The sequence below is a fragment of the Meleagris gallopavo genome, chromosome 5, assembly GCF_905368555.1.
Source record: "Meleagris gallopavo chromosome 5, MGAL_WU_HG_1.1, whole genome shotgun sequence".
Lineage (NCBI taxonomy): Eukaryota > Metazoa > Chordata > Aves > Galliformes > Phasianidae > Meleagris > Meleagris gallopavo.
Genome location: NC_139408.1, coordinates 28480679 through 28507005, shown reverse-complemented (window position 1 = coordinate 28507005; position 26327 = coordinate 28480679). Strand labels below are relative to the sequence as shown.

The window sequence follows — 26327 nt, the reverse complement described above, 5'->3', positions numbered from 1 at the left end:
ATCTTAAGATTTACCTATTTACCTTCAGGCTGTCTTTATGTCCCTCTTTCCTATCATTTTCCCACATCCCAGTTCGGTGCCTAGAATTACCTGATATTGCTGGTCACATCAGTTCACTTAGAAGTGACTGTCCTTACACGCTTGTGTGCAGTTTATGTCCAGTTTTGACCGTTGTAATTTTAATACTGTTTTCTGACAGGGCCTCTTAACAATGCTACAGAAGCTCAGTCTTTCCAAGTATACCAGAAACTAAGAAGTTGCAACATTTCGTGTCTTGTTCCTTCTTTTGGGGGAATTCATGAATGTGCAGTTTCATCTCCAGTTACATGGAGAGCTCTTAGTGATGAAGCTTTTGATTGCTATCCAATATCGTATTATTAAGATACCAATTTCCAGTCCTGTATTTATTGACCTTGTTAACGTTGCCCCATGAGTGTTATCCTGAATAAGTCTTAAAAAAACAAACAAGAAGACAACCTTTCATGATTGAGACCCCTATATAGACTCCATATTCAGAGTTCTTGCTTTTTGAAAATAATTGTTTTGGTCAGTGTTAATAATAGATTGTTAATCGCTGATAACATGTAATTATTTTCTCTTTGACTTCTGTTATATATCCTTCGAAGTCAGGAAGAGGCAGTCCTGTCAGATCTTCTGGGAGCTGCGTGACTGTTGCAAATGAACTCTAGCTGTAGTTTTTCTTCTTTCAGATCCCCTTAATTTGCAGAACTAGTTAATGAAGGCAAAATTTCAAAATTTATTCAAAATTTACAGTATAATTAGATAATTGCATAAACGCAGATTTATAGAAACTCCTTTAAAATAATGTCTTTTGAACTTTTAAGGGAGGATTAGAGTAATGAAGTTTTAAGTTCCTATTTTATAGTGTTAACAGGCATTTTTTCCTCTCCTCATCCTACTTTCTTCCCCTTCTTCCTTCTCTTGCTGACACATCTGTCAGCTGCAGTAGTGAAACTGAAGTAGCAATAGTGGTTGACAGTTGGAAGGTACCCTTCAGAACGGTGCATTACTAGTTTGTGTGTCATCAGTCTCAGTAACAAAGAATTCCCTATGTGTGAAATAATTCAACAGTAAGATATTAACGTTTCTAGGGTAGGAAAGTCAAATGCTTATGGTTCTAGGTTGTTTTTTTCAGTACGATGCGAGGAAAAGGGTTGGTGTAGATGCAGATACTGACACAGGTACTCTCCATCTGCGTCTTTCTATGAGCATATGTGGAAGGCAAAACTGTACTAAACTTCATTAGATTACCACTGTCTATCTTACAGTGACTCTGGCTAGCGTCTTGCTTGTCATTGCACTGTATTTATCAGACCTCTGTCTCCACATACCTGTAGTTCTCTTAACACAGTGTTGAGAGCTTTTCAGGCACTATATAGCAGTGGAGATCTGGTGCATTGTAGTGGTACTCTGGCTATGTGAATTCTGAGAAGGATTCATGCTTGAGTGTTTTCTCATTTCTGTCTGTTGCTGCTACTGTTTTCAGCAGTGCTGCTGTGTTTTATAATTGCATTGGTAGAGAATAGTGGGTTTTCAACTGTATCGGCTCTCAGGGCTTTGTTTTGGCTGTTCTCAGTTTTTGGGAGAGTTCAGACTGGTGTTGTTTTTCTTTGAAACCACATCTGAGCCTTGTAGAGGACAGTACCAGAACACTTTCTAGGTAATGCTCTTCAGTCTCAGCATTTGGATGGGCACCTTACCAGTGCATGAAACCAGTCTCTGTTTAAAATGTTTTGTGAGTGCTTTCTCTGCATGACATTGGCAGTGACAATCTACCCCTTGTATAAGAATGGAGAAGAGAGGATTCCAGCACTAACTTATTGCTGATGTTTTTTAAAATTTTGTTTTCCATTTTTTACTTTTGCATAGTAACTTAATAACTCATTTAAAACTTAAATAACAGAATATATGACTCTACACTTCCTACGTGAAGGAGGTGCTGACAGGACTTTTGTGCCATTGTAACTACAGTGGAATATCAGAGTTGTAAAGGAACCATGTCTCTGGCATGTGACAGTGATACCTCCTTTCCTTTGAAAACAGCAAAAGAGGAAGGAGTGAGTGTAGTATTTCTTTAAGCTGCTTCTAAGTTGCACTCAATCTGTGGGACTGTACTTTTTGTTGCAGTTCATATATGGTAAATATGACCAGCTATTGTGGATAGAATCAAAAGGCAGCATTTATTAGCACAAATCTGTAGAAATGGTGATACTCTAATCTCACAAGTCAGTGACTAGCCAGTCTACACTGTCTTTGATGTTATCTTTCTACTTACCTATTGTGTGATAGAATATGAAACTCTAAAATGTTGGAACAATGTGTTGTAAATGCAAAAGTGCAGCTTAACCACTTTTCTCTAGTGAGACTTTTCATGAGAAGATTTTGATCGCTCTTGCTGTAGCCGTATCCTGTAGCACAGACTTGCAGAATATATTGTTTTAAAATGCTGTGAGGTAACAGTGAGGTAGAGCAAAGCTGGAAAGGAGGTGACACTGGAGGAGAAGTTCTTTATGGAGAGAGTGGTGAGGCATTGGAACAGGCTGCCCAGAGAGGTTGTGGATGCTCCGTCCCTGGAGGTGTTCAAGGCCAGATTGGATGGGGCCCTGGGCAGCCTGGTCTAGTATTAAATGGGGAGGTTGGTGGCCCTGCATGTGGCAGGGGGTTGGAGATTCATGATTCTTGAGGTCCCTTCCAACCCAGGCCATTCTGTGAGAAAGAAAGACCAGGAAAGTGTGGGAACTGCAAAAGGCAATTTACTTTTTTTTTTTTTTTTTTTTTTTTTTTTTTGACGCTTGCTACCCTCTCACCAACCTTGTTTTCTTCCACAGCAGCACCACTCCCTAGTGCTCTCAGCCAGCAACGCAGTCTGGCGCTGTTTAGAGCATTTTGTGCCATGAAGTATGCTATCTATGCTCTCTGTGTGAATTCCCATAAGCATTCCAAGTGCAAAGATTGCATACGCAGCCTTCTTTGTGATATCCCTGAAGACACAGCTTCTGGAGAACCAGCAGGTGACTAGCTTGCTTTCTCAGTTTCAGTGACTTATACTTTTGCATTTGTTGAGCTCTGAATTATCATGTAAGTGTACGTTCTGTGTGTACTCAGTGGGCTATGTGTGTTTTGCAAACAAGTATGTTGGCATTTCTGAGAGGTCTTGTTAACTTTAGTAAAGATGGATATGGATAGAACAAGTATCTGTCTTGTTCTAAAGCATTTATTAGATTAAAATATAATGCAAAAAGGAAATTATGGAATGTTTGTAACAGGATGCTTTTCTAAGAGCTCACAATTTCCCAGAAAGTCCCAGTCTCCCAAAATCTGGGATTTTTTTTTTTTGTTATGACTAGAATGTCTGTAATCTGAATTTGCACATCGTTGCCCAGGGTGACGATTGGTGCTGCTGAGAGGAAAGAGGAAAGTCACCATTTTGCATTTAAAAAGATAAACATACATGTTTATCACCTCTGAGCTACTGGGACAGTTGTCTTGGGGATTTGCTTAGGGGGCAGATATGGGAGGAAAGAACTCTTGGAAAACATTGTAAGTGTTCTTTATTTTTGTTTTCACATGTACAGATTGTTCTCCTGTCTTTTCTCAATATCTTGTGAAGTGTCACCAGTTCTTAAGGAGTGTTCCTGTCCCGCTGCGCCTGGAGGTTCTGGAGAACATCTTCTCCTTGCTTTTTGTTTCCTACAGTGACCTCCACAGTGACAATCTTCTACCTGAGGACTATGCAGAGGATGATGATCTTGACAAAAAGAGTTCTGCTGTGAGTGTAGAAGGCAGTGCCAGTCAGCGGTCTTCTGCATCAGAAAGTCCACAGCACCTAATAAAGGCTGGAAAGAAGTTAGAGAGGTATCCGTTTGCTGCTCGGACCGATCACTTGGACATTCAGAATCTTCCTGACTTGGAGCAGTGTGGCAAAAGCTGTGAATCCTCTAGGCTGAGCTACCCAGATCTGAAACACTTCACCAGCAGCGTCACTGGATTTTTAGTGGATGATGTGGCCATGGATGCCTTCCTCACATTGCTCCTCAACCATCTGGAAGAAATTCAGAGTTCTCTCCCATGGGACTCCAGTAATGTTCTTCGTGAAGAGCTGGAGCTTGTTGAGTGCTTGAACCTTTCTGCAAGCAGAGATGGCTTTGGAAGTCGTGTATTACAGTTCTCCAAATACCTTTCTGAAGCTCACTGGCGTTATAAGGTAGTGATGAGCAACAGAAATGCAGGTAGGATTTGTATTTGGCACTTTCTGGTATATGAACTCTGTTCAGTTACAGCTCTTCAGGCAATGCTCTCAAGACTAAGTTCCCTGAGCATCTTGGTGAAGGAGAATGCATTTTGGCAGATATTAGGAGAATGACCTAGTTAGGGATCACCTGGTTTCTGCACCATTCTCTTAAGAGAATTATCTATTTTAATCAAAGTTCAGATTTCCATTTCCCTCTCCCATCCTTATCCCCCCATTGCTGTCAGATTTTTGCCTGTATCGGGGTGTTGCGTATTGTATATCTTAGACTGTGCAACATCTGGGCAGTATGAACCTCAAATGGACCAAGCACATGAGTGTGGTTGTTAGAGGGAAAGGGCAGTTATATTTTGGAAATCTGTTTGAAGTGCTTGGGCACAAGTCTGGCACTGATCTCAGCTGTGTAAGGTTGTGTTCTGTAGTCACAGCTGTTTGATTGTAATTAGACCACCTCAGCCCTGTTGATAGCAGTTGCTTCACAACAGTGCTACTGAAGCAGGGCTGCTGGTGTCTGCTAGCTTTTATTGCACTGTTAGGGAAGGATATTCTGTTAGTGTTTCCAGCATGGAGTTCAAGATGCATAATATGCAGATTTTTTTCCACAGAGATGAAGGCTGCTAAGGGCATCCCGGTGTGTGTTATGCTACCGCTTTGCTTTTCTGGGAGCAGCTTTCCCTGTGTTCAAATCTTAATAGCAAATCTAACTACCTCTTTTGCTATTTTAATTCTTATTCTTTTTGCCTTGTTTCTAGCTGCTTATGTGCTTGGACAATACCTATTTTTCTGTGTAGTTGCACTCATTTGGAGTGTATGGAAGGTACAGTTTGTTCCAAGCAACATCAAATGCATATGTTTGAAAAAAATACATGCATTGTTGAATCACATCAAAATTGCTTCGAGCTACTGATTTAAACTCTACAGCAGAAGAGCTCTTTAGCTGAAATCAACTGTTTCCTTTGTTTGGAGATCTGCTATCATAGCTCTACTCAGGTAGATGTGCTGATAGATTCCTCAAGGTAGACAATCACTGTTATGGGCTGTCTAGCTATTTGGTAATTATTTGTTTAAATGTCTCCTTTTACAGAACATCAGCCTGCAGTTTCTCGGAGATGCAGCTCTTTAGTTAGGTGCACCAGCTTTAGGAAACGAGGTAGATCTCAAAGATACAGAACAGGTGAGTTGAAAAAATGGCTTGGAGAGGGCATCTCTGAAACATGCTGTGCTGAGCTCACAGCTTAATGCAATTAGACTTAATGGACTAAAAACAGAGAACTAGATTTATTTTTTTTCAACTAGTTTTCCGGCTAGTTTGAAGTGTCTTAGTCCAGTTCCACTTGGGCTGAGGCTGTTTCCCTAAAGCTCACTTGCAGAAATAAAACATCACTTATGTTAAATTCAGCTAAGGAAGTAAATTCTTTAACATGTATTCTGATTAGGGTTGGGGGAAAAACCTTACAACTTCTTTCCTCCTTTTAAGAATTTTTTCTTTCCTCCATTATATCCAATGACTGCTATATTTTCGTTCATATCAAATTAGTATTTAGAGTATGAATTCACAGGTACCTTTGTGACTTACACTGACAGCCATAAGATAAAGTTTTCTATTTAGATCTTAGAAAGTAAGCCTGGTTTCGGTTTAAGACATAACTGATAATTTATCACTGATGGGTTGCACCAACTTACAATCTCTTGCCTTTTTGTCAGCAGGTTTTTGGTTTTTTTTTTTTTTTGTTTTTGTTTTTTTACATTAATTGTTGACAGTCAGAGACATCTCATTTGTGGAATAATTTTGAAGATCTTTTGCTGTTGCTTGTTATCTGCAATAAATTTTAATTACCTTTTCTAGAAAAAGCGTGTTTCACATGCTTGTTCTGATTTGTTTTTATTTTAGATGGGAAAGAGGAAACTTCCAGTCCATCGTGGGAAAGTACAAGTAGTGAGCTGAGTGCCAGTACCTCAGGTATTAAGCCACAAAAGTGATATTCCTTTGTCTTGCCAGTGTGCCATGATGAAATACTTGTCTGACTGATTAATGTAAATTACTTCTCTGTACAGGACAGAGTTAGAACTATTCAATGTCAGGATTTCCATTTTTGGCTGACGTATTTATTTTCTAATTAGAATAATATGCATCTCCTCTTCTAGAATAAGAAAATAGCATTTTTTTTTCTGGGTATGTTTGGTTTGCAGGGAACTATGTTCTGACCAAACAGTGAGATCTTAAGAGAATCTTTAAGAAGGGGCTTATGTTACCCTCTTTACCTTAACATTTCTGTGTGATTCTGCTCCTGTGTTTCTGTTTGAAATACATATAGTGCTGTTATCTGGTAGCTGGCTGCTAACTAGTGAAATGTTTTGTTTTTCTATAATGGCTGATTCATTCTCTTGTCTTGCAGAGGGAAGTACCAGTAATGTGTCTGGCTCGGGTGATTTGGAAAGTAGAGGCAGACCACAGCAGCAAAATCCTCTAATTCCTATGATGCTTTCCCCACCAGAATCTCTGTTGGTTTCTTGTGTTTTGAGAGGAAACTTCACAGAAGCCCATCAGGTAAATGAGCTGTGTGTACCTTGTGCAATTTAGAAACTGGTTTGGTGTTGGCATTTGTGCTTATGGCGGTTGATCAAGTTCCTGCTCCTCCTCCATTAGCAAACACAGAGCTGAAGCATCTGCATTCCTTCAGAAAAGTCAGAAGTTTTTTTGACCTTTGAAAACTTCTTTTGATATACCCTGTAATAGCACTTATTGTTATTTGTGAAAGGTGGCTTTGATGTTCAACCTGGATACTTCACCTTGCTATGGTGAGTTGGTTTTCATGGAGCGCTACCAGGAGGCGGTACGAGAAATGGCCAGAGTGGAGCACAATATTGAGAATCAAGTGTCAGATGGTACTGCAGGCATCAGGAGGTCTGGCAGTGGCCGCTCAACATTGCAAGCTATTGGGAATGCAGCAGCAGCTGGTAAGGACTGTGGGTTTTTTTATTTATTTATTTGTGTGTGTTTGTTTGTTTTGAGTACTTCAAAAAGATGAGGGAGAAATACGAAACAGAAGAAAACAATTCAAGTATTGTCATAATTAGTGGAATAATTGTTCAGAAAGGTAAGTATCTCTTCTTTGATGTAAAAGGAAATCCAGAATACTGAAACACTGCTGGTGTTCTATTAGTTTCATCAATTCCACAGTAAAAATTTTGTAAAGCAGGCCTTCTAATGAACTACTTTCATAAAAGGTTGGAAAATAATTATCCTTGCCAGGATATCTGAGATAGAAATCCTGTGTAATTAGTGATTGTGTGTTTTGCTGACTTATGCAGGCATGGTGTTTTATTCCATCTCGGATGTTACTGATAAATTGCTTGCAACTTCTGGAAGTCTTGCCCCTACTCTCCAAGAAAACTTCTGGGTCAGCAACATCCAGCTGGAGCACACTGACCCTCTCTGGGAAGTCCTTGAGGACCTCAGTCCCTCAGCAATGGCAGCGTTTGACCTAGCTTGTACTCAGTGCCGTCTTTGGAAGACATGCAAACAGCTTTTGGAGACAGCAGAAAGAAAACTGTACAGCAGCCTTGAAACTCGAGGTAGGCTTTTGACTTGTAGAAAAAGCCTTTATATGAGCTGGTGTTTGTGCTAGCACCAGTGTTAGAATAATACAAACAATATGAAATTAGATTTTGTTTTCTCCTTTTTTTCATTCTTAACTTTTATTTTGTCCAATGACTTCTCCAGCTCACCGACCTGATTTTGTTTTGCTGCGTTCTGAAAGTATGAAGGGTTTCCCAGTGTTTCTTCAGCAAATAAGTAAAATTCTCAACTATTCCTGCACATCACAAGGGCAGTCCAAATCAGGTAGTGTACTTTGCTGATACAACTTTTATGTTTTAATTCTGTTGAATATTTTAGATTCTTGCCTTCTGTTGCAATGAAAGGTTAAGAAATTTTTCATTTCTTTACTGAGTATTTGATGAAAAGGGAGGGGAAGAACAACGAAAAAAAAAACATTCAAGCTCAGTTTTGAATTTATCGAGTCACTCAATCTGGCAAACTGGTGGTATTCTAATGCAGTTTTGATTCTGTGGGAATTTTTCTGTGCAACAGTATTTCTGTATTCATTGGTGTTTCTTTCTATTTCTTTGTAGAGCTCTCAGAAGAGAAAATAAGCAGTTATTTTCGATGCAGCATTGTAGACCTTCTGCAAGCTTGCTATCCTGCCTTGACTGAGGAAAGTATTACTAATGAGATTATTTTATCACAACGTTTGGATCAAATTCTAAAAGCACTGACACATGTTGAACGTTCTGTAGGTGAGTTATTTTTGTGGTCATGAAGACTGATAAAAGGATCTAGATGTTTATTGTCCTGAAAACTGTAAATCTAGTAGTAATGCTTTTTGACGCATGCATAAATGGGTAGGTTGCTCTGAAAGTAATGCCTCCTACTTATTTCTCTGGAAACTACAACAGATTCAAAGAGCGCAGTAACACTATTTCATGGTGCAAATTCTTGGCTACAGAATGATTTTTTTTTTAACATGGTCACAGTCACTGCCATTAGCTCTGCTTGTTTGCCAGCTATGAGTAAGAACCCCTTGCCATGCTTCTAAAAATCTGCACCAGCAGAGGTACCACTGTTGCTGTTGCCACTGCTGAAACGCACAACTCACCACCTCAGTGTGCTCACATTCTCTATCTGGTCTCCATAGATGTTCAGCAAGTATTGATGTCAATAGGTGCCATTTTTTCCACTTAGGGGAATTCACTAACCCACCTTTGCTTCATACATACTTCCATGTCAGACTGCCTCTCTGCTGTCATCTGTTGCACAGCAACAAAATGAATATTAGTGGGAAAGTTCAACCTCTACTGCCACCTACATCCACTTCTGACATCATGGGCCAACATAATAAAATAAGAGGCAGTCCTGTTGGGGCAGCCTCGTATGTATCTTTAAAATTATGAATACAAAATGTGAAATTTTGTCTGTAATTCTTACTGTTCTAGCATTTGTTATCAAAACTAAAATTGTAATCTTGCCAGAGAAGAATGGAAAATGTAAATTTGAGTTGCTATTTTATTTATACTATTTTCTTCATTCATAGCAAAGAAATCTTGGAAGTATATTTTAACCTGGTTGCTTATACTTAATTGGATGTATTCTTATTGCTGCTTTTTCTGTAGCTTTTAGAAAAAGAAGGTAAACATGTAAAGTTACTGTAATGTAACATACCTTCCAATTTTCTTAGGCCTAACAAAAAATGGCTCGTCCTTTTCTGAAGGAGTCTTCCAGGATTGTGTTTTTTCTGCCTTTTCTCGGAGTTCACTTAATTTAATTGTACTAGAATCTTTTTTTTTCCATTTTCTGAACTTTCAAATGGCATGTTTATGTTTAATGTTTATAAAATACTTCAATTATTTTAGTTTGAACGAGCACTGGGAGACTTGTAAGGGCTGAATGTTTTGGAATATAGTGCATGATCAACAGTTGTGTTTTGGAATAAGCTTATCTGTTATTGATATAACCAGATATATTTTAGGCTTTTCTGAGATGCTGTTTGCAAGGATACCAATTTAGATGAATCATGTTCATCACTACTAAACCACTTCTCTCTTTTTCCATTTTTTTAAAAAATGTACTTTCTCCAATTCTGCAACCACACTTTTTTGACATTTAGTGCTGGCTTAGTCTTGGATATGTGTTTTCTTTTTTCCTTAAACCAGACTCTAAAGGGAGCCTGCTTGGCACCTTGGTGGAACAGGCCTCTCTGAAACCTGTGGAACTGGAGAAACACCTAGTTTGGAATCAAATGCAGCTCTTGCTGAGAACCCTTGATCAGCATTTCCAAACCTCACCAGAGAGCAACACGAAGACAAACTTTGTGAAGATGTTCTTTGACTACATTGCTACACTGGCTGCTGTTGTGTTACGAAGTCTGAATACAGAGCTAGGTAAGGTGTTTCTGCCTGAAGCCTAAGTATAGGTGAAATAGCTAGGCTGTGTGGTTTATCTGATTCTGAGAGCTATATAAAATGTCTCTTTCCTAAACAAGCCTACAACCTGCACGTAGATCTTTTGATTTCTACTTATTATTGTACTACTTTATTTCTTAATATCTATGCCACCTAAAGCTAAGATAAAAGTAGCCAGTGGCAGTGGATAAATCAGAACAATAATGTTAACTGCTGACGCAGGTTCTGCACTTGGTTTGAATGAAATAAATGACTCCTGCCCTTCCAAGGTTGCTGCCCTACAAAGCAAGAATGATTTTTGCATCCTGTGGGGGTCAGTGTGCTGTGCACTTCTTGGCTCTCTTAGCAGTAACCGGTGTCTTGCTGCCCTACAGGATAGGAAGGGAATGTGCAGACAGTTGCACAGAGGTAAGCAGGCAGAATTTTTTCTTGTGAAATCACTTGCTGATAGTGGTAAATGAAAAGAATTGCATCATCAGCATATAAAGCTGTCAGAAGAACAGAACTGTTCACTGACAGGGGACAAATACTGCTTTGTTTTTAACACTGACTCCAACTGAGCTGCACTAATGTGAAATTTCACAGCATTGCTTTCTGAGAATACTTTTCTAAGAGGATAAATGTGGAGGGTAAAGATCCATTTCCAAACATGCTGATTCAGCTGAGGCAGCCGGTATACCAACTGTAGCCTCTATATAGATGTAATTCAGTCCTCATGGTCTAACTGCCAAAGCCAAAAAACGTGTAATATTTAAAGGCTGAGTGAGTTTCTGGGGAACTTTCTTGTTCTACAAGGTGAATGGAAATGGTAAACTTGTTTGCTGAGTCTCTGTAAACAGACTCTCCTAACTTAGTATGAAGGTATTTCAGCAAAACTAGCTGGACTTTCACTCCTTCTATAAAAGCAGCTGTATTTCTGTAAATCCCCCTACCACCTTTGCTCACTTTGACTTGAACAAGACATGAGTTTACTAATCTGTATCCACAGACTCCTTGGAAAGCAATACTGCGTACCTTTGTGCCTCACTACAAAGGCGTATTACGGTTCGAGTATTCAGTCAAGCGGAAAAACTGGAATGTAGATCTTAAAAGCAAAAGATGCTCCACCCTGCCAGTTCTGGTAACTGATCTGATGAAGTGTGAGCCAGAGCTGCCAGGTTTGTGAGGGGTATTGTAGTTACAAATCCCTTGCAGTTCACTCTGGGTTTACCTCACTAATGTGAACATGGACATTCATAAACTTAAGAAAAGAGATTTCAGACTCAGGCTGTTAAAATTTGTGTTCCTAATACAAGACTTGGTCATTCTGTTGAGCTGATGAGTATTGTAATAAATGTTCTATATTGCTCTGATTTATTTTTATTTTTAAAGACTTAGCTGCAGAAGTGAAAGTGGGGAATCCTTTCATATTGTTACAGCAGAGTCCATCTCAGCTACTTTCTCAACTCCTGTTTGAAAGGCAGGTTCAACCTGACAGGTTGGTGCTTTTCAGATATTCTTCTCTAGGTTATTTTGATGCTTGTGATTTTGGACCTTAGCCAAGTTTGAAGTTCTCTCTGGCTTTTAGCACAGCTTCCCTTTGCTACCTCCCACTCATAGGTCACTTAATGCTGCAAGGGTTGATCTGCAAGCATGTACCTGGTCAGTAGTTTCACTGCCATCATGAAAATTTTTGCTAGGGAGCACTAAAACTCCGTATTTTGGACAACTGCCATTTGTTTGGAAGAGGCAGTGTCTTTATAGAATTTTTTAATCAAACGTATGACAGTTCAGAAACTGGACTTGCACCTTAAATGTGTAGTGCAAAGTAAAAGATACCAGTAAGACTACTTAAGAAGCATTAATAGCAAAATGTTTTAGTGTTGTCACGCTTAGGTGAAAGTCAGTGCTTGAGTATTAAGCTTGATTTCTTTCAAGGAATGGCTTCATAAGCTCTGAGTTATCAATGTTGTGTTGTATAAATTTTGTAGTACTGCGTAGATAAAAGATATGTACTCTTGCCATAGGAGAAGAATCTAGGACTGGACAATTTGAAAGATTTTTGAAAATCTGTAACTGTAAAGTACTGCTTGTGTGTGTTGGGTAAGCTGGTTCTGTTTTCTGTCCTTGCAGGCTTTCTTCGCTCTTGGCTAGAGAAGAGTTGAGCTTGAATGTGCAGCAAGTTATTGTTAACTGTTGCTGTGAAAGGCTGTCCTTGTGCAATTCAAGGCAAAAGAGCCAAGCAAAATGCCTTCTGACAAACATCAGCAACCTAGCACACCAGTGTACTGAATGCTGTCTGCCAGATGTTGAAATACCTTTCTCCAATCGTGCAATAACCTCTGAGGATGTCTACACTCTGGCCTCGTCCTCTGTGGCTGACTTGAGCCAGAACACGCTCACTGCCTCCTGCCTGGATTTCCTTAAGTCTCAGTCAAAGCTAACAGCCACAGTGGCATGTCTAAGTGCATCTAATATACAGAAAATTCCCAAATCAAGTTTGTCCTGGATGGAATTCTGGGACAAACGGGAATTGCCATTAGGTTTGGAACAGATTTCCAGGGAGTGTGAGGCATTGCTGAAGGAGTTCCCAATACTGGAAAGATTTCTGCTTGCTATGTTTGAGCCACTTCAGAATCAACAGGAAGAAGGTGGCAATTTGGCTGGTGTCTTCTCTGGCAGGACATACATACCTTTGGTTCTCCTAGGATTGCATTCCTCCACAGCTGTTAAGGTATTAATGGAAGTCTTTGAACAAGCACTTGCTGCAAAGGATTGGACTAGAGCTCTGAAGATCTTGGATCTGTACAGTCAGGATGTAGAGGAGCTAGTTGATGTGAAGGATGCTGTGCTGAGCTGTGCAGCTGCTGAAGGTAAGGATGAAGTTCAGTGTTCCTCTGCATTCCTCTGCCTTCCTCCCTCTTTTTCATTTATAGAGAGTACATCCTGAAACAAGGGATGGAAATGGAGGTAGTGGTTCTTGAGCAAATCCAAAGACAGAGGCAGATCCCTCCCTATTCTTCATTCTAAATTTGCTTTCTCTGGTGTAGTTTGTTTTGTAAATCTGCAGATCTTGATAGTAAACGTAAACTAAACCAATGTAGTACAAGAGAACAGGAAAGTGTCTTATGTAACTTGTATGTGAAGACCTGAATATGTCAGGAAATACTAATTATAGTACTACTCTTACTGCTATAAGAGATGATCCGTTATAATTGTCACACTTGGATGATGAATCCTGTGAAAGGAAAGGCCTTTTAAAAGTCTAAGGGTAGTAAATGTGCTATGTTGTCTTTGATTACTTTATGAGAATCTGGCGCTTGGCATCAGTCTTATACTGGTTATCCCACTATTTGCTTTTTCTCATAGTGGTGCCATTCAGTGCAGATAAGGGTGTTTTTGTTCTGTTTCTTTTATCTCTGCCAAATCACACAAGCTGAGCATTAAACTGATGGTTTGTTTTCTTTGCAGGTAAGGATGGTTGGCAGTACTTATTCCCAGTGAAAAATGCAACACTGAGAAGTGTGCTGGCTCTGCGCTGTTTGGACAAATGGCCACTCGATGCCTGTTTGGAAATTCTAGCTTATTGTAGTTCTGATTTGGACATAACTGATGAACTGAAAGCAAATCTGCAGAGCAGGAAGAGAGAACTTCAGGTTTATCAAAAGGTACAAAGCCATTCTTAAAGTAACCAGTTTCTTTAAGAAACAGGCAGCAGGGAAAAAATATGCTTGCCCTTTGGTGAAAAAAGTTGTAGCCCTTGGATCTATTTCAATTGTGATGTGGTTGTTTTTTTTTTTTAAGTCTTTCAATTGAAACAGGTCATGTGTTTTCAGTACTATAATATCCAGCTAAAACTCTCTGCCATCTTTTATAACTTCTCCACTCTTCTATGATAATTCAAGTCTGCAAATAGTATTTTGTATTGTTTTTGTGTGATGCCACTTAATTCATTTTAATTTTTAAAAGGTTTTTGTTTCTCCATTCTGTGCCACTGTGAGAATCTTTAGAAGCTTTCCATGGAAAGTCATGATTTTTATTTGCTTGAGAGATGTAGATATGTATGGTGTACAGGACCAAGAAACATGCTTACATTGCAGACAGCCTTTCTAATTATGGGGTAGTTTAAATACCCAAGCGAAATCAGACTAGGTGGCCTGGAGTTCAGTACAGGCTGAAGACGGAGCATAGAGGAGTCATAAATCCCTGCTGAGCTCTATATGGTGGTGATTCTGCTAGTAATTAGTTTGGCTTTCTCACTGTTAGCATCAGCAATGTCTGTGGTGTACATGTACTTTTTCATCCATAGTTATTGCCCTGTAGTCTTTTGGAAACTTTGCCTTATTGTCCCTGCAAAGCAGGTTTGTGATAGATAAATACAAAGAAAATTAGTCTTTTTCCAGTTGGAAGTGAATTAGCATAAAGGGCTAGAGATAAATGTGTTGACTTTTTGTTGGTACAAAGTAACTCTTGATATGAGGTGCCCAACTGTTTTCCTAGATTTGATGATTGTTGTAGATAAAAATTTAAAATGTGTGCTACAATAATATCAAACTTTTTCAGATTTTGAATTTGCAAAATGAACCACTGTGGAGTGACTGGCAGGATCTGAAAAAAGCCTGCACTGACGATCCCCAGGCCATCATGAATATCATTCTGAAAGCAAAGGTTAGGCATTGTCACGTGAATTTTGTTAAGCTGGAACCCATTAGACTTTGGATTAAATGCCAGTTCAACAAATTTGAAAGAATAATCAGCAAATAATACCTGAAGAAGGATTCTTTTACTCAATTCTTTGTACAGAAAGCTCAATGTCAAGCTTTATGCACAGTTTAATAATCCTTCAACTCTTATTCTGAGACATCTTTTCAGTTAAAATTTTGTCGATTTTAAAAGTAAGACTTTTGATGTAATACTATCTTGATGATTATGTAAGTGCTAATACAGTAGATCTGGTTAGCTTGAAAAGTGTCTTCCAAGAAAGACAGTTTGCTTTCTGTGAGATGGGAAAGTGTTCTCAATGCAGATTGTGACTCTTTTAAACTGAGTCACTGTTTTCCCTTGTCATTTTAATTATTTGTGTTTGCATGAGAGAGAGGAGTCTGAGCTAAAGAATTTCTCGAAGCTGATCAGGTCTTTGGAGGAACTGTTGTATTGGACAGAAGAGGAGAAGAAGGTTGGGTTGTTTTTTTGTTTCTTTTCAATTTGCTTAGTTGCATTTGTTTGTTTTGTTTTATTCTTTAGGATTATGAGTTATGTGAGGAATGGGGGCACTTGTATCCTGTCCCAAGAGAAGACTTGATCAATCTTCACCGTGAGCACCTTCTCCACTTACTGGAGATGGGAGACATGGAAAAAGCATCACAGGTAATAGCAGGACTCTCTCAACCTTACAATTCAAGGTCAAGTAAGTTGAGAATATGGTATCCAAACTGTTGACTTTGTTTCTTCTTCTAGGGAAACTATTTTCTTAGATATTCTTTCAAAGTCCTGGCTTTTGCCTGGTCTGCTTTAAATGAAAATCTAGCTTTGCAATCCCATTGTTGGACCTAGAAGTTTCTATGTCTTCACAGCTATTTTAATTAAATGGAAATACAGGGCCCTTTTTACTTGAAAGATCGTAATGAAGTATTTTTGTGCTGCTTAAACAGAAGAACCAGAAATTAAACTACAAATACAAATTGGTCAGCTGTGCTTCAATGCCCAAATCAGCCAAGTGTGAATTCTTCTGGTTTTAATAATTGTGGAGCTGTTGATACTAACAGATTAAAAGTAAAATGCACTCACTTTGCAAGTTATGTAGAATGAAAGAATTTTAGAAGCAAGGAAGACTCTTTTCAGTACTACATCTTGTATCTCATTTCTTGATTTTTTTTTTTTGTTTGTTTGTTTTGATTTTAAAACTGTTTTGCTAAATGGAGCAAATAGGCATTGAGTAGTCTGTAAGTGGATGATCTAAATCATCACTGTGTGTAAGATACTTGTGGAGTTAATTTGCTTGCTGGACCATTGTATGGCAGCGATTTGTTATTCACTGACTAGTATAAAAAAAAATCTCCAGGAACATAGTAAGGATTTATTGTATTTTCTATGTTTCTAGCTGTTACAAAGAATAGAAGATCCTGGTATTTGCCTTGCTATCAGTGAACAGTCCCTTGACCAACATCCTAGCTTGGCAGCGTCTCACTTCTTAGCTGATTACCTCACAACCCACTTCTACAGGAATCTGACAACAGCACGTCGTAATGAAATCCAGGCACTTTACATGGGATCAAAAGTAAGTAAAACTCCTGTGTTGTAGGATTAACAGCAATATAGCTGTTGAAGTATCTGCCTGTAGATTTTACCAGGGAATTCTCACCCTGTCAAGCTCAAGATTCCAAGTCTTAGAATCCCAAGAAAGGTTAGAGATGGCCTAAAACCTCCTATAGTTCTTGTATTCTGAGGTAGTTGTAGCTTCCAATTTAAACAGAGCATTCTTCTTTCTGAGCTGTGAGGAGGTAGGTACCATGCAGACTAAAAGAAGGAAAAAAAAACACCTGGGTATTTATCAGGATAGTTGCTGAGTTCGTCTTAGCAAAAAGGAAGTATCCTCAACATAGTCTCTGATGTATCAGAAATGCCATGCTTCCTTCCTGTGTGTAATCTAATACATAGATTACTCTAGAAATGTGATCATCTGTATGGTGATCTTTAATACTTTCACAGCATGTTTCTTCCAGATGTGCTTCCAAAGGGAGTCAGTATCACTCCATTACTACAGTTTCTGTAGGACTGTTGTCTTGTAAATGTTCTGTGCTCGTCCTGAAATTGCAAATGGAAACCAGTAAGTTATCATAATAAAATACAGGATATCTGAAGAAAATGCTGGTGTTTCTGCAGTATACTCTTTTTCAGGACTACACATGGCAGCTTGCTCCAGTGCTTTGCACAACAGTATCAACGTTTGTTTCTTTACTTTTGAAAACATGATTTAATTCGTAAAGAGTTTATATTAACTTCTCATCTTTACAGGGAACTGCTCGTATTTTCATCCATCATTTTTTTTCCTCAAAGGATGGAAAGATAAGGATAATGCTTCGGGGTTTTTTTTAATAGTCATACCTTAGTAGCATAATGTATTCTACCCCAGTACAACATGTCATTAAATGCTTTCCTGTTTTCAGCTTCCTCTGAAATGAGACAGTGTTTGATGGAATCTGAAAGCAGGAGCTAAGCAAGCTGCTCACTAATTCTGTCACAGAGCTACAAATAGGCCCAATAAGTCCTATCTCCATTTTTTTTGCCTCTGTGTTATTTTATTCCTCATGTAAGCTGCTTAGTTAGTTTCTTGTCTTAGGCTCACACGAAATCAAATTTGGAGGTTGAAAAACTTCAACTTTGTTTTTATCTACTTCCCAGGTATTGCTGACTCTACCTGAACTCTCTCGTGTTAACTACTTCCACCTCTCATCCAGGCCACTGCTTATGGTGGAACAGCTGCTCATGAATATGAAAGTGGACTGGGTATCTGTGGCTGTGCAGACACTGCACCAGCTCTTAGGTAGACAGGAAGTTGGCTTTGCTGTAGAAGATATTGACAATTTGCTCTCAAAATATGCAGAGAAAGCCCTTGACTTCCCATTTTCATTGAAAGAAAGGAGATCAGGTGACTATTCTTGAGAATGCTATTTTCTTTTTGGGCAAGAAGGGCAAGTTTTCACCAGGCATTGCTTTTCCGTTTCTGCTATAACACTTCTAGATACTTGCCTTCAGTCTCCTCCTAGACCAGAGTATGTTCTGAAAGTCCTTGCATTTCTTGTAGGACCCAAGGGCTTCAAAACTTTCTCAGTTCATTCTGTTGCTCCATTCCTTCCTTCTTTTATTTAATGCACTTGGCATAGCTCTCTCCTGGTGTGTTAACCAGTTCTCATCCATGTTGCCTTCAGTTCTGCATTTTGCTGTGCATTTGAGGGTTTTGTGACTGGAACACCAGAGGGTGCTGCAGATTAAATCCAGTGGTTTCACTACATAAAAAATGCACGATGAGCATAATTGTTTGTATTTGTTTACCTGTTTCTACATATATGGTACCATCTTGCTTTATGCTAGTTTCAAAGTGTTGATGTCATTTCACGATTTAAAGATAAAGTTTTTGCTATTATAAATGCAGCAGACTTTGCATGTCTTTTCATGCAAAATGACGTTTAAAGTTGCACGTGTGTTCCTTCTGCTGCCATGTGAAACACTTAATATTTGCCATGAGCATCTTGTGTCAACTGATGGTTTTCACAAGTGATACTTTTTCTGTGCTGAATTATTTCTGAGCCTGTCAGTAGTCCATTGCTTTAGGGATCCCTTTCTCTGTGTTCTATATAGTATTGCTGTGGGATAATTTTTTTTCAAGATGATAGTTTGTAATTATACAGCTAATCCAGTTTGTACTAGCACTGTTACATATTGCTCTGAGTGAATTCTTGTAATCTTTGTAAAAACAGGCAGGTTTATCACCAATACTGTTCTGTTTTTGTTATTTTTTCCTGACCCAGATTCTGTTACACGTATCCAAGAAAGTCTCTGTCAAGTACTGGAGTGTGAAACAATGTCTAAGTCAGGATCATCAGAACTATCTCTTGCCAGCCTTACAGGTAAACTCTTAATGTCACTTTTTTGTGTGCTTTCTGGAGCACAGAGAAAGACAGAACTTTTCTTTGAGTCCATCGCTGTGGTAGTACTTCCTGTTCTTTGCTTAGTATCTTTTCTTTTCCATGTTAACTTTGGTTTTACAGTTGAAATCTCATCCTTGTGTCTATTTCCTTCTTTCTTTTAGTCCTTGAATTTAGTTTAGTAGATCTTGCTTGTGGCCTTAGGAAAAACAGTATATATTATTGTCTGAGGGGGCTCTACTTCAAATACAATGAAAACTATAGTTTAAGCCAGAAGAACTGAAGAATATTTGTTCCTTTAAAAGCAAGCACAAATTCTTCTATAGTTTCCATTCTGCATCTAATGCAACAGATGTGCACTCATAGCACATTTGTTGTAAAAGATGCAAGGCCAGTGCTCTCAGGAGATGACTAGCAAGGGTTATCCTCAGACTGGTGATTCTCAGCAAGTGGTGAGCCTGAACTAGGGCTTATCAGTGATATCCTGACCTCCAGTTCAGAGTTTCTGGTCCTGTATCCTGAACTGGAAATTCTATTGCTTGCTATGCCATACTATTCTTCTGATAATAAAGAAAAGTTTAAATCTTCAGGAATGTCAACCTGAAGATTGTATTTTGTGCTCTACCGCTTACTTGGAATACATATACCTGTGTGTTTTTTTCATTCCTCCTCCAAGTCTCTGTTTGTGATATCAGAATAGATGCTGAGAAGTGATCTTATAGTTTAATTGTTATGGTAAAGATCTATTAGTAACTAAGCAATCTTGGTCATTAGTATCAAAGTATTAGAAAATGATAGTCTTATAGTTTTAGCTCAAGAACATTAATGTTCCTTGCACTACATTAATATGCCATACTTTGTTGAAGAATAGCAGTAGTCCTGTTGCAAATCTCAGTAAGTCTGTAGTGTTTTCTGGTATTCGGGATGCCATTAAACAGTTTTAAATTCCCTTCCATGTTTGTCTTGTCCTGGCTTCTTTTAAGGTGTCACCATGTCTGCAAGTCCCAGAGAAAGAAGCCTGCAGCAGAATTTTTTGGAGGAATTTGTGCCACCTGAGAAGCCGCCTCCGAAGCAACAGTGGATACCTGATGACACTGAAACAATATGTATGGTTTGCAAAACTGAGCGCTTTACTATGGTAAGGAGCAAAAATTAAGTTCTCAGAATGGTGACCACTGAGTGTGAATCGTTGCTCATAGTGTGCTTCCAAAACTTGTTTTTTGCATAGAGTACTTAAGCAACTACATTAGTGCTCTGAGGGAGAAGATTAATTTGAGTTTTGAAAATGTGCTGGCTGTCTGTTATATGGGCTAGAAACAACAGAATTTATTCAAAATGTTGGTTTTGAATTTGGAAGTGGCTAAGGTTATGTCAGAAAAACAGTCTACGGCTTCTGACTTTTTCGAGAGGTGATTTAGGTATCTTAGTGATCAAATCTGGGACAACATTAGCAGTAAAAAGTCCAAGGCTGCAGCAACTATATTTAAACCCCCAGTTGTTCTGTGTGTTTTTGTTGTGTTTTTTTCTTTTCCTCTCCCTTCTTGCCTTGCCTTAGCCAACCTGGTAGGGAATTCTGTCAGAATCACTTTATAGTTCTGAAAAGCCTTACGACGGGCTGTTTCCTCTTGTCAAGTGAGCTAAGTTTACTCATGAGTGGAGGCAGTTAGATGTAGGAGGATGTGGTGGAGGCAGATACGGCAGAAGACTTGAGTAAATCCTTTCGTTTGCCTACCTATGACCTCGTGTGCTCAGTTTAACAGACGTCATCACTGCAGGCGCTGTGGCAGGCTGGTGTGCAGTTCTTGCTCTACCAAGAAAATGACAGTAGAGGCTTGTAGAGAAAATCCAGCTCGTGTATGTGATCAATGCTATAGTTACTACAACAGAGAACATCTGCCTGGCTTGGTAGAAGACACAAGCATGTAAGTCTTTCCATTCTATCTCTTCTTAATGGAATAAGGAAAAACTCAAATCCTGGTTCTATCTGGATATTGTGATAACATCAGGTTTTATGGCAGACAGCCGTTGTGTGTTGAAGGATCTACTGTACCTCAGCTTACTTCTCATACTAGAACACTAAAGAGCCAGTCAACAAAGTTCTTTATTTATTTCTTTAAGCATCAGTTCATCTTTAGACATAAAAGTTGAATGCTTTGTTGGAAAATGTATTCAACAAAAGCTACTACAGTAGGTCACCAAGTTGCTTACAATTTATTCAGCTCCTGGATTATTACTGCTTGGTGACTGGTTCTGCTGCGCATATCATTGTTTTAATGCTACTCTGCAGTCCCTTGGTTATGACTTCTTTAACTCAGGGAGATTCAGAATCAAGTTCATGATTAGGTAAATTTTGAAACTGTGCCCTTAACAAAAGGGTTGCCAGCTGTGATGACAGATTTTTGATATAATTGCTTTCAGCTGAGAAGTATGTTGAGATTCATAGGCCAACTGATGAAAATGTGAGTTTTACTATTCATGACTTCATCAAGCCTGCTAATAGAAGTATGGCAGTATCAACTATGGCAGTATCAGTGGACTTGCTAGGAAAAGCAGGTCTGAGAATATGAGCAGTCACCTATAGGTAGATTAGCTTGAGTTGGAATGGTTGCTTATGCTACGAGATCAGGTCAACAGAGCCTAGTTGTGAGCTTGGTCACATTTTAAGTGCTTAAGTGTTTTTTTTTTTTTTAAATCACCTTATTTGTATTAAAAAAAAACAAAAAAAGCCCCCACACCTAAGTCTCTGGATGCAGGTCTCTGTCCTTAAGAATTCATTTGAGCTCTGATGTATTCTGATACTGGGCAGTTCTTGTGCCCAGTGTTGTCTTTGTTGTGATAGGTGCAGCAGAAGGTTATATTCCTACACAACTAATTACTTAATGTAGTAGTGTAGTTGAAACACATTATTTAGAGGCAGAATCATGCATTTCCAGACAGTAGAGGGTAGGGACAAGGAATAGGTTGGGAAGGGTAGGAAGAGAAATACTAGATTTTTACAATACACTGTTCTGAAAAGGCTAACCATGTTGATCCTTTCAAATTTTTTTTTAAGTATGCTTTGTTCTGTGTGCTGGACTAGGCCTGACATTTCCTTCTTTCTATTACAGCACAAAGGAAGATCAGGATGAAGTGGAAGGTAAGTAGTGGAGTAGTATTAAAATGCAATTTTTTCAGTGCCTGATTGCAAGTGGAGTTAGAGGAGGCAAACTGACGCATCTAGCTGTAGCTAACGGTTGATCAAAACTTCAGTTGCAAAAACTTCAATGGTGTTTTGTATGAGCAGGCTGAAATTAAGCATTCCAAACTTCCATTAATGGGAATTTGTGATTTAGGAAAAATGTCTGAGCCAATCTAGAACAAGCTGCTTAGGGATGAAATGAAATAATTGAAGAAATAGTTGGAGAAGGCACCTTGAGTACTAGATACAGTCATGGGGAGGTTGCATTAAGAGTAGGAATTATTAGCCGAGTACAGAGCTGTGGGACCCTCCAAACAATTTCCAGGAGAAGGGTCAGTTGGTGATGAACCATGTCTCACTTCAGATATGGTCAGTGTCTTGGAATATGAAGTCAGTGAGGTGTCCCTGCTAAGGATCCGATCTGTCCGGATCTTGTGTAGAGAAGTTCATGCAAGGTGAGTTCTCGGAGAGAAGCTGCACTTTGGGTAGAATGCAAGTCACTTAGATATCTGTCATTAGAGGCATGAGGGGATGTAGGACAGTACCACTTGGAGCACAAAGTAGATGTTGCTAATTTCTTTTTCACCTGGAATAGCCGATAGATGATGCTGTTTCTTGTGTTCTAAGATCAATTTTTTACTTTCCCAGGCTTTTTTGCTATTTCTCCAGCTACAGCAGTCATTATCTGCTGCAGATTCCTACTTTGTCAAGCTGTTTTCCATCCTGCTAGGCTGTTTTTTTAACTTTCCAGATAGGTTTGTTGTTGCTTTTTCTTTTGCTTTTATTGAGGATATCTTGGGATGTCTCTGGTTCTCAGCTATCCAGGTGCACTTAAAAGATACCAGCTGTGCTTCCCAAATATGTTCTGGGTTCCCAGGCTTGCTGACACTTTTTTCTGTATTTCGGTAGGTGTCAACTTCTGTCAGTAATTTTCCCGTTATGGTATGGTTACCTTTAAGGCTGCTCTCATCACATATTACTGGCAGTAGTTTTTGGTGAAAGGATGCTGATGGTAGTGAAAGTGGGCCTAGGTGCAGTTTGGTAGCCTGCTGAGGAATGGAAATGTTTCTGTAATGTGTGCTGGACAGATGATATTGACAGGAACTGGTACAACCGAGGGATCACTGTTGAGCCTGGAAAGGCTGTGAGAATACTCTGCATTGTGAGTCTTTAGTCGTCGTTGTTGTTGTTGTTCATATAATGATATTATCTATTTTTTTTCTTCCTGGCTGCAGAAACTCCTAGTAATGAATGTTCCACAGTGGTGCGAATACCTAAGGCAGCTGCCCTTGAATGGCTTCTTTCCCTGAACGAAGAGGAGAACGAAATTGTACGCAGTGAATTTTACTATGAACAGGTGAGGCCTGGAGAAGGAAAGTCTATTATAAGCAGTTTGCTGGAGAATTACCTTAACAATCGTGTTTGTCTTTCTTTCCTCCAACTGTCAGGCTCCCAGCTCTTCCCTGTGTATTGCTATTCTTAGCCTGCACAGCAACAGCATAGTGTGTGGCCACCAGCTGATTGAGCACTGCTGCAGATTGTCCCAAGGGCTCACTAATCCTGAGGTAGATGCTGGACTCCTTATGGACATCATGAAACAGTTACTCTTCAGTGCCAAAATGATGTTTGTGAAAGCTGGGAGGAGCCAGGACCTAGCTCTCTGTGACAGGTGATTTATCAGATGTTCACTAGGATGTATTATCTTCACTGGGGAGTAGAGGGTGGGAGAGTTCCTTCAGATGTGCCATGGGCATTTTAAACAGGAAGAGAAATACATAATGTAAGAATAAGAGCTCAAGTGACAGAACTTCAAGTAATAACTACATAATAATTACTAAGAAAATTCTCAGAGTAGGAGAAATAATTTGCAATGATTGGGATAAAAATTTTACTTCTGTATTTTCTGCTTTAAGTCTGTATTTCAATTTAGGATTCTAAAGCTGTGCTTGCTGAGAACTAGCATATTAATCTTTCCTCAGTTTTTGTCCTGGAGGGCTTAAAGTGGCAGGTGCAGTATATGAATTTCACACATACCACTTCGATTTTTATAATGCATGTTGATGTCTGCAGTCACCCTCTTCCAGTGCATCACTGTATTTAGGAAGTAAAAAATAACCTGAGTGAGAAAATATGATAGAGAAACCTCATACTGGTGATTTAGGAACTATGTTCAAAGAATTGTCTTTGACGCAGAGTTCCTTTAAAATTCTTTGTGTGTATGTCAATAGTGAAAGCATATGCATTTGTTTAACTTGTTTTCCCCTAGCTACATCAGCAAAGTGGATGTGCTGAATATTTTGGTTGCTGCTGCCTATCGTCCAGTACCATCTTTAGATCAGATTCTTCTCCCTGCAGCAGTAACAAGATTAAGAAATCGTCTCTTGGAAGCAGAGTACTATCAGCTAGCTATAGAGGTAATGATAGTAGAAAGATGTGAATGTTAATCATCTTTCTCTGGTGATTTTTGTTTTTCTCTCATATGGGTGGGATATTTGTGAAACAGACAATATTTAAACTGTTATAAACTAGGATAAGTTTTTAAACGACAAAGAAAATCTTTTCTGAGCGCTGGAAAAAAGTTTTTTCTGAGAAGGAACATGCCTTCTGCTGTGGAGCAGGCTCCTAAAGGGAAAGATAGGGGCTTTGTTTCCTGGTACAGTTAAAATTGGAATGGAGGTGTTAACTACATGGAGGAGTCTTACATCCAGTAGAAGGGCTGAGGTATCCTTTGTGGCAGGATTTTATCTGAAGCTTGTTTATTTGATCTTATTTGTCTGTAATAACACAGCAAATATTAGTAAGGCACCTTTTACAAGAGTTTACTTAGAAATTGGCCATAATGGCAAATCTGTCTATTGGAGCTCATTGGGTGTGGTTTATCTTCCCCTCCTCCCAGTATTTTCTAAGTCTCTTTATGGCACTGCAGTTTCTTAGGAAGAGAATTATGATTTTTAAGGGATGATTTAAAAAGCCAAACAGAAATAAGTAACATATTTGAATAAAAAGGGTTCATGTTTAAAGGCAGATGATTGACTGAAAAACATCAGGAATAAATGTGATCAGCAGACATATATGAAGTAAAAATTTCCTGGCGGTTCATGAGGCATCTGCTATCGTTTTGCTTTTAAACCACAAACTCACAGTTCTTTATGCAGTTTTTCTATGTAAAGAAAAACGATTGCTTTTTATGACATTTTCATATCAGAAACAGATTGTCTTCTAAGTTTTAAAACTGCTGAATTGAAGTTTTCCAGACATGTGATTACTTAACCTTGTATGATTAAAAACATTGATTTGGACATCGTGGATGTTTCAGTAGTTGACATTCCATGCAATAGCCTAGAAATAATCAGCATGTGATGTTTACGTTTGTTCTAATGGGAAGTACACTTTAGGAAGGACATTTATATCACAGTCACGGACTGTGATAAGCCAGCTTTCCTATTTTCTGTATTGCAGTATTAACGAATTGCTTTGAATTTAGGTTTCTACAAAATCTGGGTTGGATCCGAGTGGAGCATGGCATGCCTGGGGCATGGCTTGTCTTAAAGCTGGAAATTTAAGTTCAGCAAGAGAGAAGTTTAACCGATGTTTAAAGCCACCAGTGGATCTAAACCAGCTGAACCACGGGTCAAGGCTAGTCCAGGATGTGATACAATACCTAGAGTCCACGGTGAAGCCTGTACTCATTGCGGTGAGGATATTCTGTCTGCTCTGAGTGCAAATAGCAAAACTAGTTTGCTTTAATACACATTTTGCAGCAATGCATGATACAGTATCAGGTACTGGTTTCTTTACCTCTTTTGTCATGATTACCTGCTGTAAACTAAATATTGCTGAGAATTCATGAACTGGTACCTCATAGTGAATTGATGACTGAGCAGCAGATGATAGAATTTTTTTGTAGTAACTGGGGATATATTTGGTACCTGTGGAAGAAGCTGTAGTGGTTGAAATACTATTACTAGAGTCTGAGAAAACTAAACTCCATCCCACCGATATTTTGTGCTGCTGCAGTAGGTATTTCTCTACTGAAGCACTAATGTAGCAGGAATTCAAAGCCAAAGATGTGATCTCACTCGTTTCTTCATTGACAGGGAGCACTATTATATGATTTGGGAGGTGTATCAAAAAGCCTTTTAGTATTAAGTAACTACAGAATCATAATGATGAAAGACCTTGAAAGTAGTAAGTATTTTCAAAAAATAAAAAGGCCTGTTTGAGCTAGGTTATTGAAGCAGCTGCTGCGGAGTGCTGTGTTATGTTTAATAAACAAGCTTCCTGTCCATTGCTG

General features: G+C 38.9%; 1 protein-coding gene across 6 annotated transcripts in view; it reads left to right on the top strand.

Moving 5' to 3' along the window:
* ZFYVE26 (zinc finger FYVE-type containing 26) overlaps positions 1-26327 on the top strand; it is a 44297-nt gene that overhangs the window by 7898 nt on the left and 10072 nt on the right. For 5 of the 6 annotated variants that reach the window (XM_085224984.1, XM_010711549.4, XM_085224983.1 and 2 more), the window contains 25 exons: positions 2850-3032; positions 3597-4250; positions 5355-5444; positions 6162-6230; positions 6667-6818; positions 7030-7228; positions 7583-7846; positions 7995-8114; positions 8405-8569; positions 9983-10210; positions 11603-11708; positions 12344-13083; positions 13682-13878; positions 14774-14878; positions 15455-15577; positions 16311-16487; positions 17612-17858; positions 18739-18837; positions 19839-19993; positions 20608-20777; positions 21963-21991; positions 23269-23390; positions 23482-23702; positions 24300-24447; positions 25518-25727. In XM_085224984.1, coding sequence (XP_085081110.1) covers positions 2850-3032; positions 3597-4250; positions 5355-5444; positions 6162-6230; positions 6667-6818; positions 7030-7228; positions 7583-7846; positions 7995-8114; positions 8405-8569; positions 9983-10210; positions 11603-11708; positions 12344-13083; positions 13682-13878; positions 14774-14878; positions 15455-15577; positions 16311-16487; positions 17612-17858; positions 18739-18837; positions 19839-19993; positions 20608-20777; positions 21963-21991; positions 23269-23390; positions 23482-23702; positions 24300-24447; positions 25518-25727 — 4973 coding nt within the window. The remainder of the gene's footprint in view (positions 1-2849; positions 3033-3596; positions 4251-5354; positions 5445-6161; positions 6231-6666; positions 6819-7029; positions 7229-7582; positions 7847-7994; positions 8115-8404; positions 8570-9982; positions 10211-11602; positions 11709-12343; positions 13084-13681; positions 13879-14773; positions 14879-15454; positions 15578-16310; positions 16488-17611; positions 17859-18738; positions 18838-19838; positions 19994-20607; positions 20778-21962; positions 21992-23268; positions 23391-23481; positions 23703-24299; positions 24448-25517; positions 25728-26327) is intronic. The other variant, XM_085224981.1, reaches the window with a different exon arrangement.